Source organism: Colias philodice, chromosome 2 (assembly GCF_061535455.1).
Source record: "Colias philodice isolate Cphi_HAF_F1 chromosome 2, ilColPhil1 Martin Lab GWU primary, whole genome shotgun sequence".
In the NCBI taxonomy this organism is placed as follows: Eukaryota; Metazoa; Arthropoda; class Insecta; order Lepidoptera; family Pieridae; genus Colias; species Colias philodice.
The window spans coordinates 5,761,248-5,776,811 of record NC_143087.1 but is presented as its reverse complement, the minus strand read 5'-3'; the positions used below and the strand labels follow the sequence as shown (position 1 = coordinate 5,776,811).

General features: G+C 33.6%; 1 protein-coding gene across 1 annotated transcript; it reads left to right on the top strand.

The window, feature by feature from the left end:
- Window positions 1-119: 119 nt before the first annotated feature.
- LOC149490446 (chitin synthase chs-2-like) lies at window positions 120-15,075 on the top strand. The gene is made up of 24 exons (XM_089704889.1): window positions 120-403; window positions 960-1,067; window positions 1,149-1,393; window positions 1,484-1,650; window positions 1,734-2,067; window positions 2,153-2,352; window positions 2,435-2,747; window positions 2,833-3,053; window positions 3,575-3,660; window positions 3,981-4,132; window positions 4,325-4,587; window positions 6,323-6,533; window positions 6,753-6,953; window positions 7,589-7,815; window positions 8,460-8,627; window positions 8,791-9,096; window positions 9,951-10,180; window positions 10,359-10,479; window positions 10,685-10,837; window positions 11,081-11,257; window positions 11,597-11,764; window positions 12,085-12,316; window positions 13,160-13,320; window positions 14,180-15,075. Exons 2-24 carry the CDS (start codon window positions 970-972, stop codon window positions 14,309-14,311), a joined length of 4,566 nt encoding a protein of 1,521 aa, XP_089561015.1. The 5' UTR covers window positions 120-403; window positions 960-969; the 3' UTR covers window positions 14,312-15,075.
- Window positions 15,076-15,564: the final 489 nt, after the last annotated feature.

Genomic DNA, 15,564 nt, shown 5'->3' with positions numbered 1-15,564 from the left:
ATAAGTTCGTATACATATTATTAAATCTATTTTAAAATATAAATAGTTTTGATACTAATTGCATTTAATATTCCTACCAGTAGATCATATTATATAAAGTGTACGATTTAATATGAATAGTTACGAGGCATTAAAAAAAATTAAGGATCAATACGAAAAGCCGCTTCCTTAATATTTAAGAAATCACGATCACCAATCTCTTTTAATAGCCGATAAACAAATAATCAACTGATAATTATTATAATGACGTTTTTGATACGGGGAATTTCAATCGGACCAAGCATACTTGAATATATCAAGCTTGTAAAGTGAGGTGATTACAGTGTTATTGTGAAGTGCTGAAATAAAAATATTTAAATTTTAACAGTTATGAGAAAGCAATGTTGTGATATAGTTATCAAGGGTGAGTACCATTACCTATTATTGTTTCTTAGATCATTAATTGATACGGCTCTATGACTGATAAATCTATTTTATTGTATGTGTAACGTGTGTATTTCCTCCAAACTAAACTAAGTTGTGTTTAAGGTAATTGTGTTGAATTTCTGAAAATGAGAAGTACCTACCTATGTACGTGTACCTACTTTTAATTAGTGTGCTATGTGCCGCTATCTGTCTTTCATTTTACGGTTTACACGATAAAGTCTAAAAATAAATACACAATATACATATTTTACATATGTAACAGAAATTGTGTTGTTACTTATTAGAAATTTAACACGTTATGGTTAATTAATTAATGGATTTTTTTTTTCCAAATTCATTAATCAACTATATACGTTTTAAAATATGTTGTCATGAATGTTCAATTTGTTTTGCCTAACTAGCTTAACAGTAAGCTTTCGATTATCATAAGATAAATATTAATTGCTTATCAATAATCACGGAAAATCATCTAAATTATTCAAATCACAACAAAGACATGATAACACGTATATTTAACTTTTCCATATTTCCAGCTAAATACTAATGGCTGCAAGAAAGTCAGGATACAAAGGTATTCCAGATGACAGTGACCTCTCCGATTCGGAGTTTCAGCCGCTATATGATGACAATGATGAATTAGAGTGTGTATATCTTTCTTTTGTTTATGAAGACTCAGTATCATTTTATAATAATATATTTAATAAGTGTTCAATGATTTGCAGTCAACGGACAGCCCAAGAAACAAAAGGATGGAATCTATTCAGAGATGTCCCTGTCAAAAAAGAGAGTGGATCTATGACCTCAACTGTTTGGGTCGATAGAAGCGTGAAAATATTAAAGCTTCTTGCTTACATTCTTGTTTTTGCCGTTGTACTGGGCTCCGCTGTCGTCGCCAAAGGAACATTACTCTTTATCACATCGCAACTCAAAAAAGGACGTCAAATTACTCACTGTAACAGAGCTTTAGGTATGTTTATGATCGTGCACATAGCGAGATTCTTTTTCAAGTTTTGTTTAGGATAATATAGTACTTAAAAATGATTCCTTTAATTTTTAGCTTTGGATAGACAATTTTTAACAGTTTTGACACTAGAAGAGCGAATAACATGGCTTTGGGCAGCGCTCATAGTTTTTGCAGTTCCAGAACTAGGAGTGTTTATGAGATCAGTGAGAATATGTTTTTTCAAAACTGCAAAGAAGCCGACACCTGTGGTTTTCTTTGTGGTAAATATTTCTTTTTTTTTTCGTATTTTACATTGTAATAATATGGTGCTTAAGTTTTCTTTTCATTTATAACATTATTTCAGGCTTTCTTAATAGAAACATTACAGACTGTCGGTGTTGCCACACTTTTACTTATCATATTACCTGAATTGGATGTTGTAAAGGGAACAATGTTGATGAATGCTCTTTGTGTAATACCTGGAATTCTGAATGCATTCACGCGAGATCCATCCAACTCTCGATACTATATCGTTATAATTTTGGATGTACTGTCTGTGTCTGCCCAAGTCACAGCGTTTGTTGTTTGGCCTCTCTTGGATGGTACTCCTATTCTTTGGACTATACCTATGGCTTGCATATTTATTTCTTTAGGCTGGTGGGAAAACTTTATTGGGCATATCGATAGACATGTTGCAGGTATATGATTCATAATTATGTTTTAAAGATTGTTGATTAGTTAATGATTGTAATTATGATTTATGAACTTGCTACTTTATTGCAGTTATATTTTTATACATATGTGAAATACGCGATGACCTAAAAAAGACTCGATACTTTACACAAAGAATACTTTCCATATGGAAAATAGTTGTGTTTATGATTTGCATCATGATCTCAATGGAAATTCAAGGAGACGATTCAAAAACTTTCTTTTCTCATGTTACCAAAGCCTTCGGAGTACGCGAATATTATGTGCATGAGGTGACTATTTTCAATTATTAAGCATTATTTGAACTTAATATACAAATTCTTATATACTAAGATAGATTTATTACTATTACAGGTGCAAGCTGTTCTCCAAAATTCAGTTGAAGGTTTGGACCGTACAATAATTGCGGGCAGTTTCATACTTCCAGCCTATTGGGCTACGTCGTTGTGGGTTGCTCTTATTCAAGTTGTCGCTGCCTATGTCTGTTTTGGAGCTGCAAAATTTGCATGCAAGATTCTCATACAAAAGTTCAGTTTCACGTTTTCATTAGGGCTCGTTGGGCCTGTCGCTGTCAATTTGCTTATTTATTTCTGTGCAGCGAGAAATGCTAATCCATGCGTTTTTCACGACACTATTCCTGATTATTTGAGCTTCGTTATTCCGCCTGGTGAGTTATCCATAATATATCTAAGTAGGTACACAACCTTTATGAAAAGTGGAATAAAATATCTAATCCGTGCTCCTTTTTGTAGTGTACTTTTTAAAACACTACATAAGTCGTGAAATGACTTGGATATGGCTTCTCTGGCTTGCGTCCCAAGCATGGATAACGATTCACACCTGGACACCTCGATGCGAACGGTTAGCGGCTACTGACAAGCTTTTTGCTAAGCCCTGGTATACGGGAGTGCTTATTGACCAGTCGTTACTTTTGAACCGGACTATGGATGAAGAAACCGATATATCTATAGAGGTATGTTGATTTTAAAATCGCGCCAAATATCCTATATAAAAGCTTGTTTCTCAGGATTAATATGAAATCTTATTACTAAATTTGAACCCCTTAACTTGTTTGCCTTGCAAATATTAATTCTATTGACTTAATAGAATTAATATTTGCAAGGATTTCTTTCATCGGCGTAGTTTTTGATCTTGAACTAGTCGAATGACACTGATGGTTTACGAAGGCTATTACGATAAGATAGATAATATCGAACGTATATGAAATGTGCGAGATAGCATAACTTATGAGTTTTTATTATAACTCCGAAATTATTGCGAAAACCATGTTTAAAGTTTTATGATAATCAACATAATATCTACGTACATGAATGCGAATTTAGTTCTCAGTTTGAAAAGAGATTTAATAATTGTGACTTCTCTTCAAATAAAATTTCATATTTTTAGTTTAAACATGCATATTATGCTAGTGATGACGTGCAATCATTGCTTTTATATTAAAGAAAGATTTTTTCACTATGGCATTTTTTTCAGGAACTCAAAGAATTTAAAGAAGATGCTTCAATAACAAGTTCAGTCGATGAACCCAGAGATGTCAAACCTTCAGACTGTATAACTAGGTAAAAATCGGTCCATTCATTCATATTAATTATTACTAAACAACAAAACTTTAATGATTTATCTTATACGATTTATCAATATGCACAATTTCTGAAAGCGACGCGACGTAGCTTTTTCCACTATAGCCTATTAATGCATGCATTCAGAATAAGTTGAAAAGTCTAAGTACATTTAACTTCAAGTTAGTTGGTTTGTTAAATTTAATTGAAACATCACGTAAGAGAATACGTGAACATACAACACGAGTAAAATATAAAATGAATAATAAATATTTAAAATAAGTTCAACTTAATTTATTGCATGTTCTAATGTTGTGCAGAATTTACATTTGCGCTACTATGTGGCACGAGACGAAAGAGGAGATGATGGAATTCTTAAAATCAATCTTTCGACTGGACGAAGATCAGAGTGCACGTAGAGTCGCTCAAAAATATCTTGGTATTATCGATCCGGACTATTATGAACTTGAAGGTATGTTTCTTTATAAATAACTTTTCAAAATTGGCAATATTGTTACCTTTTTCGTTAATTATTATTAAAATCAGTCAAGTGCTAGTCAGATGCGACTTAGTTACCCGTACAAATAATCTACGATCCGTGCCAATAGTTGTAAGCCAACTTTTATTTGTAAGTCTATAACCCGGTACATGTTTTATATTATAGCTAACATATATTTGGATGACGCGTTCGAAATATCCGATCACAGCGCGGAAGATTCTCAAGTGAATCGTTTCGTCAGAACATTAGTGGAAACTATAGATGAAGCAGCTTCCGAAGTGCATTTGACAAATGTAAGGCTTCGTCCACCGAAGAAATATCCCACTCCATACGGAGGCAGGCTAGTGTGGACATTGCCTGGGAAAAATAAAATGATATGCCATTTGAAGGACAAGTCTAAGATAAGACATAAGAAGAGATGGTCTCAGGTTGGTATATCACCATCATACTCATCATCATTCAAGCCATTTTTATGGTACCAAATATTGGAATTAGAAGTAAAAGTATTCTGTTCTGAAAAAATAGTAGTATGTATACTCGCCCAGATGCGCTTTCTGTTGCATAACTATTCAACAGTCGCAAATTTTTTTAAATTAGGTGTTTTTAATTTGAATTCTAAATGGTAAGTAACAAAGGCTAGTTCTTTAAATTCAGCTTTTTTTTAATTTTAACTACTTTTGTCTTTTGTGAAAGACGAAAATAATGATAGATTTAACTAGTACAGTTGTATTTTCTACATTGTAGTGTTATTTCCTGTTTACGATGCAACACAAAGGCAATGGATTGCAACACTTATATTATATGTGTCATAACTCATTATCATTAGGTATTAAAAGTATCAGATTTTTATGACTTCGATAAGGACTAAAATAAAAGACTAATTAATATTATTTATTTTTTATATAGTTTGATTGTTATTATGTGGAATGCATTACAGACTAAAACGATATAACCTTGTCATAAATAGTCGAGCCGATATTTTCATTATATTTTTTTGTTGATCATCAGATACTAAGAAAGACATATATCTACGAATTTCCGATTAAAACCCTTATTTTCGCATTTTTTTGTGATAATATGGATGTATGATAATTTCCATTCCTATAATCATTCCTTATCACTAGATTATTTATGAGCAATCAATTTTGAATTTCTATAGAAGTATTATAGTTTGTTTTTAAATAATGTGCATGACTGCAACGCACTTTGTTAATTGCGTAAAACACTTATCATAAGTGCTCTTTAAAGGCAAAGGTGTGATAATAAAACAATTTGTCACATATAGGCTCAATGCATTAACCTTAACCTTATCGTTTATCTTGATCTTGGCCCTAATGTTTCATTTATTGCAATATTTAGTTTAGCGTTTTAGCTTTCTCTTTGTTTATTTTATGTTGATACTAGCGGTCCGCCCCGGCTTCGCCCGTGGTACATATTTACGTTTTCTCTACATAAGAACCATCCTCGTACTTCAAGGAATATAATAGAAAAGAATTATCGAAATCGGTTCAGCCGTTCACACGTGATGCCGTGACAACGCGAAACGGGTGCGGACCCGCCGCCTTTTTATAGCTCCCGCCGCGAAGCGCGTCGAACGGGGCAACTGATACACAAAAATAATCCTTATGGCATGTAATTCACGCGCGATGACTTATAGCGTATTTCATGTATAACTTTGGTGTTTCTACACCGATTTACATGATTCTTTTACTATAACCTGCCCAGGAGTATGAAGAATAATTGTGCCAAATTTCGTTAAATTCCGTCGTGTAGTTTTTGTTTCTATAACGAATATACAGACAGACAGACAGACAGACAGACAGACAGACAGACAAAAATTTTACTGATTGCATTTTTGGCATCAGTAGCGATCCCTTATCACCCCTTCATAGTTTTTTTTTTAAATATATTTCATGTACAGAATTGGCCTCTCTACAGATTTATTATAAGTATAGATCAATAAATTATCATATTACGCGGATTACTCCCCGAATATTGGGATTGTAAATAGTTTGGCTTTTTATCTTTTATACAATATTGGCATGGTGCTACAAAATATTCTAGAATTTATGGTACCTACAGAAAATGCCTAGATTTTGAAAATTGTAAATATACTTAGAATGAATTTAAATGAAACAATAATAATCTATTTGTTATTTGTAGGTCATGTACATGTATTATTTACTCGGCCATCGCTTAATGGATTTGCCACTGTCCGTGGACCGGAAAGAAGTGATAGCAGAAAATACGTACTTACTTGCGTTGGACGGTGACATAGATTTCAAGCCATGTGCGGCGACGCTGCTCATTGATTTGATGAAAAAGGACAAAAACTTGGGAGCAGCATGCGGTCGGATTCATCCAGTTGGATCTGGTAATAAATAATTCAAATGTAATACATATTTTCACCCATAAGAAGGGTAAACAGATTTTTTTGTCTTAATATCATCAGGATTACTGTTTATAAACACAATTATTTAATGACAGGAAGGAACTTTCATTTCTTTAATGGAAAAATATACAAAATTCCATTGTTATAAATACCCCCAAAATTATGCTATTTGTATATTTAACAGAAAAAAACATTTTTCAGGTTTTATGGCATGGTACCAAATATTTGAATATGCCATCGGTCATTGGCTACAAAAATCAACTGAGCATATGATTGGCTGCGTGCTTTGCAGTCCCGGGTGCTTCTCGCTTTTCAGAGGAAAAGCGCTTATGGATGATAATGTTATGAGGAAATACACACTCACTGCTAGTGAGGCTCGGCACTTCGTACAATACGATCAAGGTATGTATTTTATAATGATTGCAACATAGTAATTAATTATGAGTAATTGTAAACAGTGTAGTATGAGTAATACATTCAAGTAATGGTAATTTGTATTGTTATAATAATATAAATATCAAAATACTCATGTTGAATGTTGATATTATGATCCATTTCATTTCTTTTTAAATAAGGTAAGTGAAACTGTTATGATAGTTTATTTGATCAGACACAATTAACGATTGAACGAATTCGTATTTATTTAACAGGAGATAAAAAAGGTTACGTATTTACTATCTTTCTACCCTTAAGTTTTAAATTTATTAGACATAAATACGGGATATAAATACGGGACATAAATTCGGAAATAAATACGGGAGACAATACACAACTTTACCGTAAATATTTACTAATCATTCTAAAAAAATGTAGTAAAAAATTGGTTGTCTGTAAAGTCGGTTTACTGACGATAGTTGAACGTGACAACGTCCGATTGTGCTTCTTTGTCGCTCGTTCCGCGCTCTCGCTCGCACTTCAAGCCTTACATGGAACGCCTCAGAGCGAGGTAACGCCGCATGAGCCATGTTTTTTCGTGCGTGCAGCCGGCGCTATCGAATTATAAGACGTTGTCACGTCAAACATTAACTTTACCCCAGGTGAAGATAGATGGCTCTGCACTCTATTGCTCCAAAGGGGATATCGAGTAGAATACTCAGCCGCCTCCGATGCGTACACGCATTGTCCTGAACGTTTTGACGAATTCTTCAACCAACGACGACGATGGGTACCCTCCACTATGGCGAACATTTTAGATCTGCTAACCGACGCTAAACATACCGTCAGGGTCAATGACAATATATCTATGCTGTATATCGCTTATCAGGTATGTACAATGGAGTTTTTCGTAAATTGCGTGAATTATTTTTGAGATAAAATGCCTTTAAAAGAAGGATAGTTTTAAAATTGGAGAAAACTATGCTTGCAGTCAAAACATGCATTTTTAAACAATCAAAATAGAAAGAACAAAACCAAAAGATATCTTACTTGGATTAGAAAATCAGTAAAATGTTTACATATTATTAATTAAGATTATAAGTGTTCATGACCTATATCTAAATATTTTAATAACCGAATTATATCTTAATCCAACATAACCAACAACAAATCCATAAATATTATTATCTAATCTAGGAAAGATTTATTAATTTTCGGAAATATTTTAGGAATGTTTCAGTTCTAGATACTCATTGAATAATTATTATATTTATCAAAAAGTTTTCTTTTGTTTAGAATTTTTTTTACAATAAGTTATTTAAATTTGAAACAAATTGTTTTGTTTCTTTAATGAAAACAACTGATGCATATTTCTCATTGATAACTCTCATAACCAATAATAAAAATACCTACTTAAAAATTTTGTGTTATACTGTATTCAAAGAGTATAGGAAAGGTCTAAATAAACCATTGATTTCCCAGACCTATTACTTCAAAAGTAATCGAGCACTTATTCAGAAATGCACTTTTCAGAGTATGTTAATGTCAGGCACCATTTTTGGCCCAGGAACGATATTTCTTATGATGATTGGTGCTATTAATGCGATTACGGGACTGAGTAACTTACAAGCATTAATTCTGAATGCAGTGCCAGTATTTTTATTCATCCTCGTGTGCATGACATGCAAATCTGATACTCAAGTAGGTATCTTATTAGTTTTATGTTTATTCTTATAACGATTTGAAATATAAATTCGTTATTTAGTTAAACGGACTCTAATTTCCATTTGGAATTTGCGATACATATTTGAACAATTCAATAACAATTAATTTTTTTATTAAAAAACATAAAAATTTGTTTCAGCTAAAACTGGCCAATCTCATAACATGTCTTTACGCTATGATAATGATGATTGTTATAATCGGTATCGCACTGCAGATAGTAGAGGATGGATGGTTAGCGCCATCTAGTATATTCTTTGTGGCAACATTCGGTATTTTCTTTGTGACTGGCGCACTGCATCCACAAGAAATATCTTGTTTGTTATACCTTGGAATTTATTATATTACCATCCCTAGTATGTACATGTTGTTGATCATATATTCGCTATGCAATCTTAATAACGTCTCGTGGGGTACCCGTGAAGTAGCGCAGAAGAAGACATTGAAGGTCAGTTTGGTAGTTATTCTACTTTACTTAAATGAAATGAAAAAAATTACTTTATCGAATATTAACAATATAAAAATTAACTCACAATCCCGCTCAAAAATGTCCGAAGCAAAACGCTAAGTGTGAAGGAAAAGATTTCTACTGAGCATAATACAATAGGTTTTGGACATTACTGCAAGGAAATAAGATGTTAATTTCAATGATAATAGGTTAATACCTTTAAATAGGTGATTTTGAGTCTAGTATGTCAATAGCCGCGTCCAGACCGACCGAGCGCGGCTCGCGAGTCCCGCGCCAAAAGTTCGGCCGGTGTGGACGGCGCTCGGGCTTCCTCTGGCACACGTTGGCTCGGCCGAACGCCGCTCAGCCCCGAGCCATGCGTTGTCGGTTTTTGGCGATGCTCAAAGGCGGCTCAGTCTGAGCTGCTCGCCCGGTGTGGACGGACGTAACGACGCTCGCGAGCCAGAATCAAAAATGGATAAAGAAGACAGTATTCGCTTAATACAACTTTACGGAAGCTTCAAAATGTTATGGGATTCGAAAGATCCAGATCATTTAAATAAAAATTTCGGTTTTGGTAAAAATTTTTATTCCAGTTTTCGTTTCTTTTTTTCTTATTTTTATGATATATCCAGACAACACAAGCGCCGCAGCATCTAATAATACGTGGTTTTCCATCGTTATACGGAGAGAAACTGAATGCTCAAACCGGCTCACCTTGGCTCGCGAGCGCGGCTCGGAACTTTACACATTTAGCTCGGGTGCCACGGCCCGCGAGCAGGAAGTCTGAGCGCGGCTCCCGAGCCGCGCTCAGCCGGTCTGGACGCGGCTAATGATGAAATGTGGATTTATAGGAATTAGAAATGGAGAAAAAAGCAGCTGAGGAAGCCAAAAAGAAAATGGACAATCAAAGTGTATTACGCTGGTTTGGAAAATCTGAAGAAACGACTGGTTCATTAGAATTCAGTATATCTGGTCTCTTCAAAATTTTATGTTGTACAAACCCGAAAGATCACAAAGAGGATTTACATTTGTTACAAATTTCCAACACCCTTGAGAAGATTGAAAAGAGATTGGATGCTTTGTAAGTTTCATTATGGTATTTATTGTTTACAAAATTTTATAAAAGTTTGTTAGTTTAATACCGTACTAATTTGAATTGCCTCAAAATTATGATGTAGAAATTATATTCTTATTTTATTTTTTACAAATTGACCTTGTGTTTGATATTCTCTCCTGTTATTTAATTTTTTGTGTTCTAGAGGTGCTCCACCTGAAATGGATAATCGTCCTCGACGCCGCTCGTCTATGGGAATTCGGAACGATACTCTCTCTATGTTACCGGAATATGCTGATAGTGAAGACTCCGTTGAAATACCCCGGGTACTTATATTATTTATATTTTTGATTGTTATATACACACGCGACACGCTTTTGTGTTTCAGAATTTTATAAATAAGTGTTGGTGTAATATTAGGGGCTTCTATTTTAAAGGATTACGAGTAAACTAAATATAAAAAAATTATGGCATTGATTTAGTAATTGATTTTTTTAACATGTGTATCACGAAATGTTACAATATTTTTAGGAAGAAAGAGATGATTTAATCAATCCGTATTGGATAGAAGATCCAAACCTTCAGAAAGGTGAAGTGGACTTTTTGACAACAGCAGAGACGGAGTTCTGGAAAGATCTCATAGACGCTTATTTGAGACCTATTGATGAAAATAAAGAAGAAAAGGTAAAAAAAATATATACAAAAGTTTTGTTTCTTATTAAATAAAACGTCTTAAGTCTTTTTTTAATTGATTCATCAAATATTATTAAAATCAACAAAAAGTTAAAAGCATGTATCTAACAATTTTTGGCCTGACTTGACTCGTAATTAACAACATGAAAATCACTTAATGTTATTAATCCTTACTTTCAAATAACTATGTATTTATCTTACAGTTTGTAAAATAATATTTCTCCATTGTTTTAGGAACGTATAACGACAGAGTTAAAGAATTTGCGTGATAACATGGTGTTCGCTTTTCTGATGCTCAACGCGCTGTTCGTGCTTATTATATTTATTCTACAATTGAACCAGAATCAGCTGCATATCAAATGGCCTTTTGGACAGAAAGTACACATTGAATATCATAGAGACCGAAATCTAGTGAGTGTTATTGTTAATCGATCTTATTTGAAATTAATTATACATATTCTGTATTACATAAACACTACACCCATTTTGGTTACCTTGTTTGGTAGTCCATTTTTTGATACATTAGTATGAATAAATATATTATTTTATTGGCATAGACAAAATCAGGTACGGAATAAATTTGTCTACTAAGACAAAAACGATTCCTTTTTTTTCTGTGTCATTTTGATAACATTAATATCGTATTGAAATTTATGATAGGAGTCTTTATTTTCACAAAATAAGTACCTAAGTATACAAGATTTTTCAACGCATTTGATTATGTCACTTACACAGGAGTTAATTTTTTAGGTGGAAATCGACCGTGAATATTTAATGTTGGAGCCGATAGGTTCTCTGTTAATCATTTTCTTTGGGTCGGTGATGATCATACAGTTCCTGGGAATGCTCTTGCATCGACTGGGAACGCTCACGCACTTGCTGTCAACTGTGTCGCTCAACTGGTACTTCACTAAGAGTGTGAGTTATTATTTATTTTATTAAAAATAATTGTAATATATTATAATATTTTGTAGAATGTTTTAAGCCGACTGGCGATTAGTTCTTTTTGGAAAGGTCTATGCGATAAGTGACCTTGTATGGTATAGTTTAATATATCTGAAATTTCCCTATAAAAGACATGGAATATACTACAACTTAACCTCCAGACGCGACGACACAGACGAGAGGATTGATATACATACCTATAAAGTTTTTTTTTTAAATAAGTCTATTTAGGTTGAAAATATTTTCAACAATTTGTTACAAAATATTACAAAGATTATCGTTACCATTTTTAGCCCAACGATATTCAAGGCGACGCTTTATTCGAAAAACGAGCAGTGGAAATCGCGAAAGACCTGCAGAAACTCAACGTGGATGACTTGGAGAAGCGAGGTGTTGACGATTCTACTGTGTCTAGACGGAAAACGCTTCACAATCTCGAGCGAGCACGGGATAATAGACATAGTGTTATCAATTTGGATGCTAACTTCAAGCGGCGACTGACTATACTGCAGAATAACGATAATTGTGAGTTACTTTTTATAAATAAATGTTTCAGAGCAGTGTTCGCAAATATTAAAATTATTATTCTGTGATGTAAGTCAACAAAGTGTTACCATCATTATACAGATAGCATTACATAAAACGTACCAAAAGTAATAAATTTTAATATCAACCTTATTCCGATGTATTAAAGTCTAATTTACCAGGCATCAAATCTCCTCCACCTGGACTAAGAATTTTTTTTGTTGCTGATTTACGATTGCGTACCTATCTAGTTTCTGTATTTAATCGCATTGTAAATGTACAATTACAATTGAAAATGTAATATTCAAAATGGCGTTTGCGATTATTTAAAATTTATTTGTGTGTATTTATAATTTTTTAAATTTAAATATAAGTATTACAAACTAAACTATCTTTTTTAAAAGTGTGTATTTATTATTTTTAAAATTGAAATATATTACTAAACTATATTGAAGTGAAACTTCTTTATCGGGGTTGGACAAAAATTTAGTGTAACATTTTTGCGTTACGCCGTACGCGTGACATTTTTGCGTTACGCCGTACGCGTGACATTTTTGCGTTACGCCATACTCGTGACATTTTTAAGGTCATAAAGAAGTTTCACTTCTTACGTGTGTACTCTAGTACACGCATACATTTTTGAAGTGAAACTTCTTTATCGGGGTTGGACAAAAATTTTGTGTAACATTTTTGCGTTACGCCGTACACGTGACATTTTTGCGTTACGCCGTACGCGTGACATTTTTGCGTTACGCCATACTCGTGACATTTTTAAGGTCATAAAGAAGTTTCACTTCTTACGTGTGTACTCTAGTACACGCATACATTTTTAATTTTGAACAGACACGCTATCCCGTCTCCCGTCGCTGGGCGGCGACCCGGCCACGCGGCGCGCCACGCTGCGCGCGCTGATGACGCGGCGCGACTCCGTGCTGGCGGAGCGGCGCCGCTCGCAGCTACAGCCGCAAGACTCCGCCTACATGTACCACGAGCCGCTGGTCGACGTGAGTGTACTGCTCCTCCTTAAAGCCTTGTATCCACTTGAGCATGCTCAGGCGAATGAGCGGCTCATTTGGCCGAGCCGCTCTAATGGAGATACCTGAGCACGCGCGGCCCGAGCATGCTCAGGCGTCTCCACTTCAGGTGCGCTAGTTTCTACGGTCGTTTTAATTCGGTCCGACCGGCGCATTGGAATGCATTCTCAGGGCCTTTTCCCTTCTACCCTACCAGTGAGAAGGACTTTTGTTGTCTAAGTATGTAATCGCCCTATTTTAACATATTTTTTACATATATAAAACAATATCATAATATAATAATAATGATACTTGACTTGTATAATTACAACTAAACTCAGTCAGTCACTGTAATGCAATCAGGAATTTTATTATAAAATCAATCATCTCGTGTTTTATACTCTAGAAAGCCGGAACAGTCAGGTTTTGTTCCTTGTCTCATAAAAATGTCTATCACCTAGTCTCGTGCATAAGTCTATGTTACTGTGTACATTGTACATGTATAATGTTATTAAACTGCACTAACAAATTAATAACATTATAATTATCCTGACCACTAATAATTGGTTGTCTGTTAATTTCATTCTCTATGTATGTATCTATCTATTTAATAGCAAAACAATAATTTTTTCCAAAGCTAAGCGAAATTCGACGGGTCATCTTCTGTATTGTCTTCACTAAAATCTTACTTTTATTTTTGTGAATGAATTGACTAAATTAAAAGACTCAAATTTTATATTGAGAGTTTTATAGCATTGTGTGAGGGGTGATTCAAAGGCGTTTCCAAAACAAGTTAAGTAGCATGAACAAATGTCTCAAATGCGTATTTAATAAACAAATAATTCCCTAGATAAACATGGTCGGTCGAGCCAGCATGCCCTTCAACAAAGGCTACGAGCCGGCCCTCGACAGCGAAGAGGACACGCCCCTACCGCCCAGACGCAGTACTGTGAGATTTCGGGAACGCGAGAGTTACATGTGATTACGATAAAGCATTATTTATTGGTGGGATCTGCTACGAATAAATGATTGGATGGGAAGTGTAGGAAGGAAAGATAATGGTGGCTTTGGCTCTCACTTATTTATAAGTGAGACAAAATATGTAAGAGAAAAACTTTTACAATACCGCGGGATTAGTTTCATTCATTTTCCCCAATTACATTTTTTTCAAAAAAAAAAAAGATATATCGTCATAAAATTTTCTCTGGTACGTATGTACTGATAAAACGTTAATGGTGCAAAAAGTAAAGAAGTACACATGACCGAGAACATCGGTGACTAATTGCATTTTTAATTAAATTACTAATGATAATCATAACTAATATGTAAATTTTTGAATCATCTTTAAAATGTTGTTGGTAATTCAGTACCTAACTCATTCATTTCATTCATTCGTTCATTCAGTTTGCCGAATGTTATATGCAGAGAAACTAAAAGTAATATTACCGTAGATGTACATATTTAATTGTTGTAATTTCATAATGTGGACCTTGTACTAATTTTATAAATAATTTAATAATCTACTTTTTACTAGAAAAAGTAAAACACGCGTTCTCAACGCAAGAAATATATAAAAATAATAATTTTAAGAGTGCACTTACGCTTCCTGTCTTATTCTTTATTCGTAGGGGAATTTAATTTGTTTAAAAGCAAACTATTATAGTTGAGTATTTGAAAAATCTATCTTTTGAATTACTCTTCATATATAAAACAAATGATGCAACCCTTTATTTTCTGTGATGTTTTGATAAAATAAATTATTGAATTAAGTATAAGTGTTTTTTTTTTCAGTACTCCCTTTTTAAATCCTATTAGTATCTTAAAAAATAAATTATTCAGTATCTACATTTTTATACTGTTTAAATTACAGTTAGTAGCTCTATACAAACTTATATTTGATTTTTATTAATAACTTGAATTGCATATTGAATAATAATTGAATAATTTTATATATTTTCAGTCAAAAACGAATAAAAAAAATCACAGCTCTTTTCTTCATTCTCTTATCGTTTAAAAATATGACCATTTTTTCTCAATAACAGGCAAATTTTAATCTAAAAGATTTTTATAAAAAATGACAATGCAAAAAAATCTCCAATACTACATGACTAAACTTTGAATACGGAAAAAACGCATCACGCAAAGTATAACACGTTTAGTACCCGAAAATTGGTCAATAAAGCGCATTATTTGGCAAAAGAAGTTGAGTCAGTCAAGTAAGAAGTGACAGGTCGC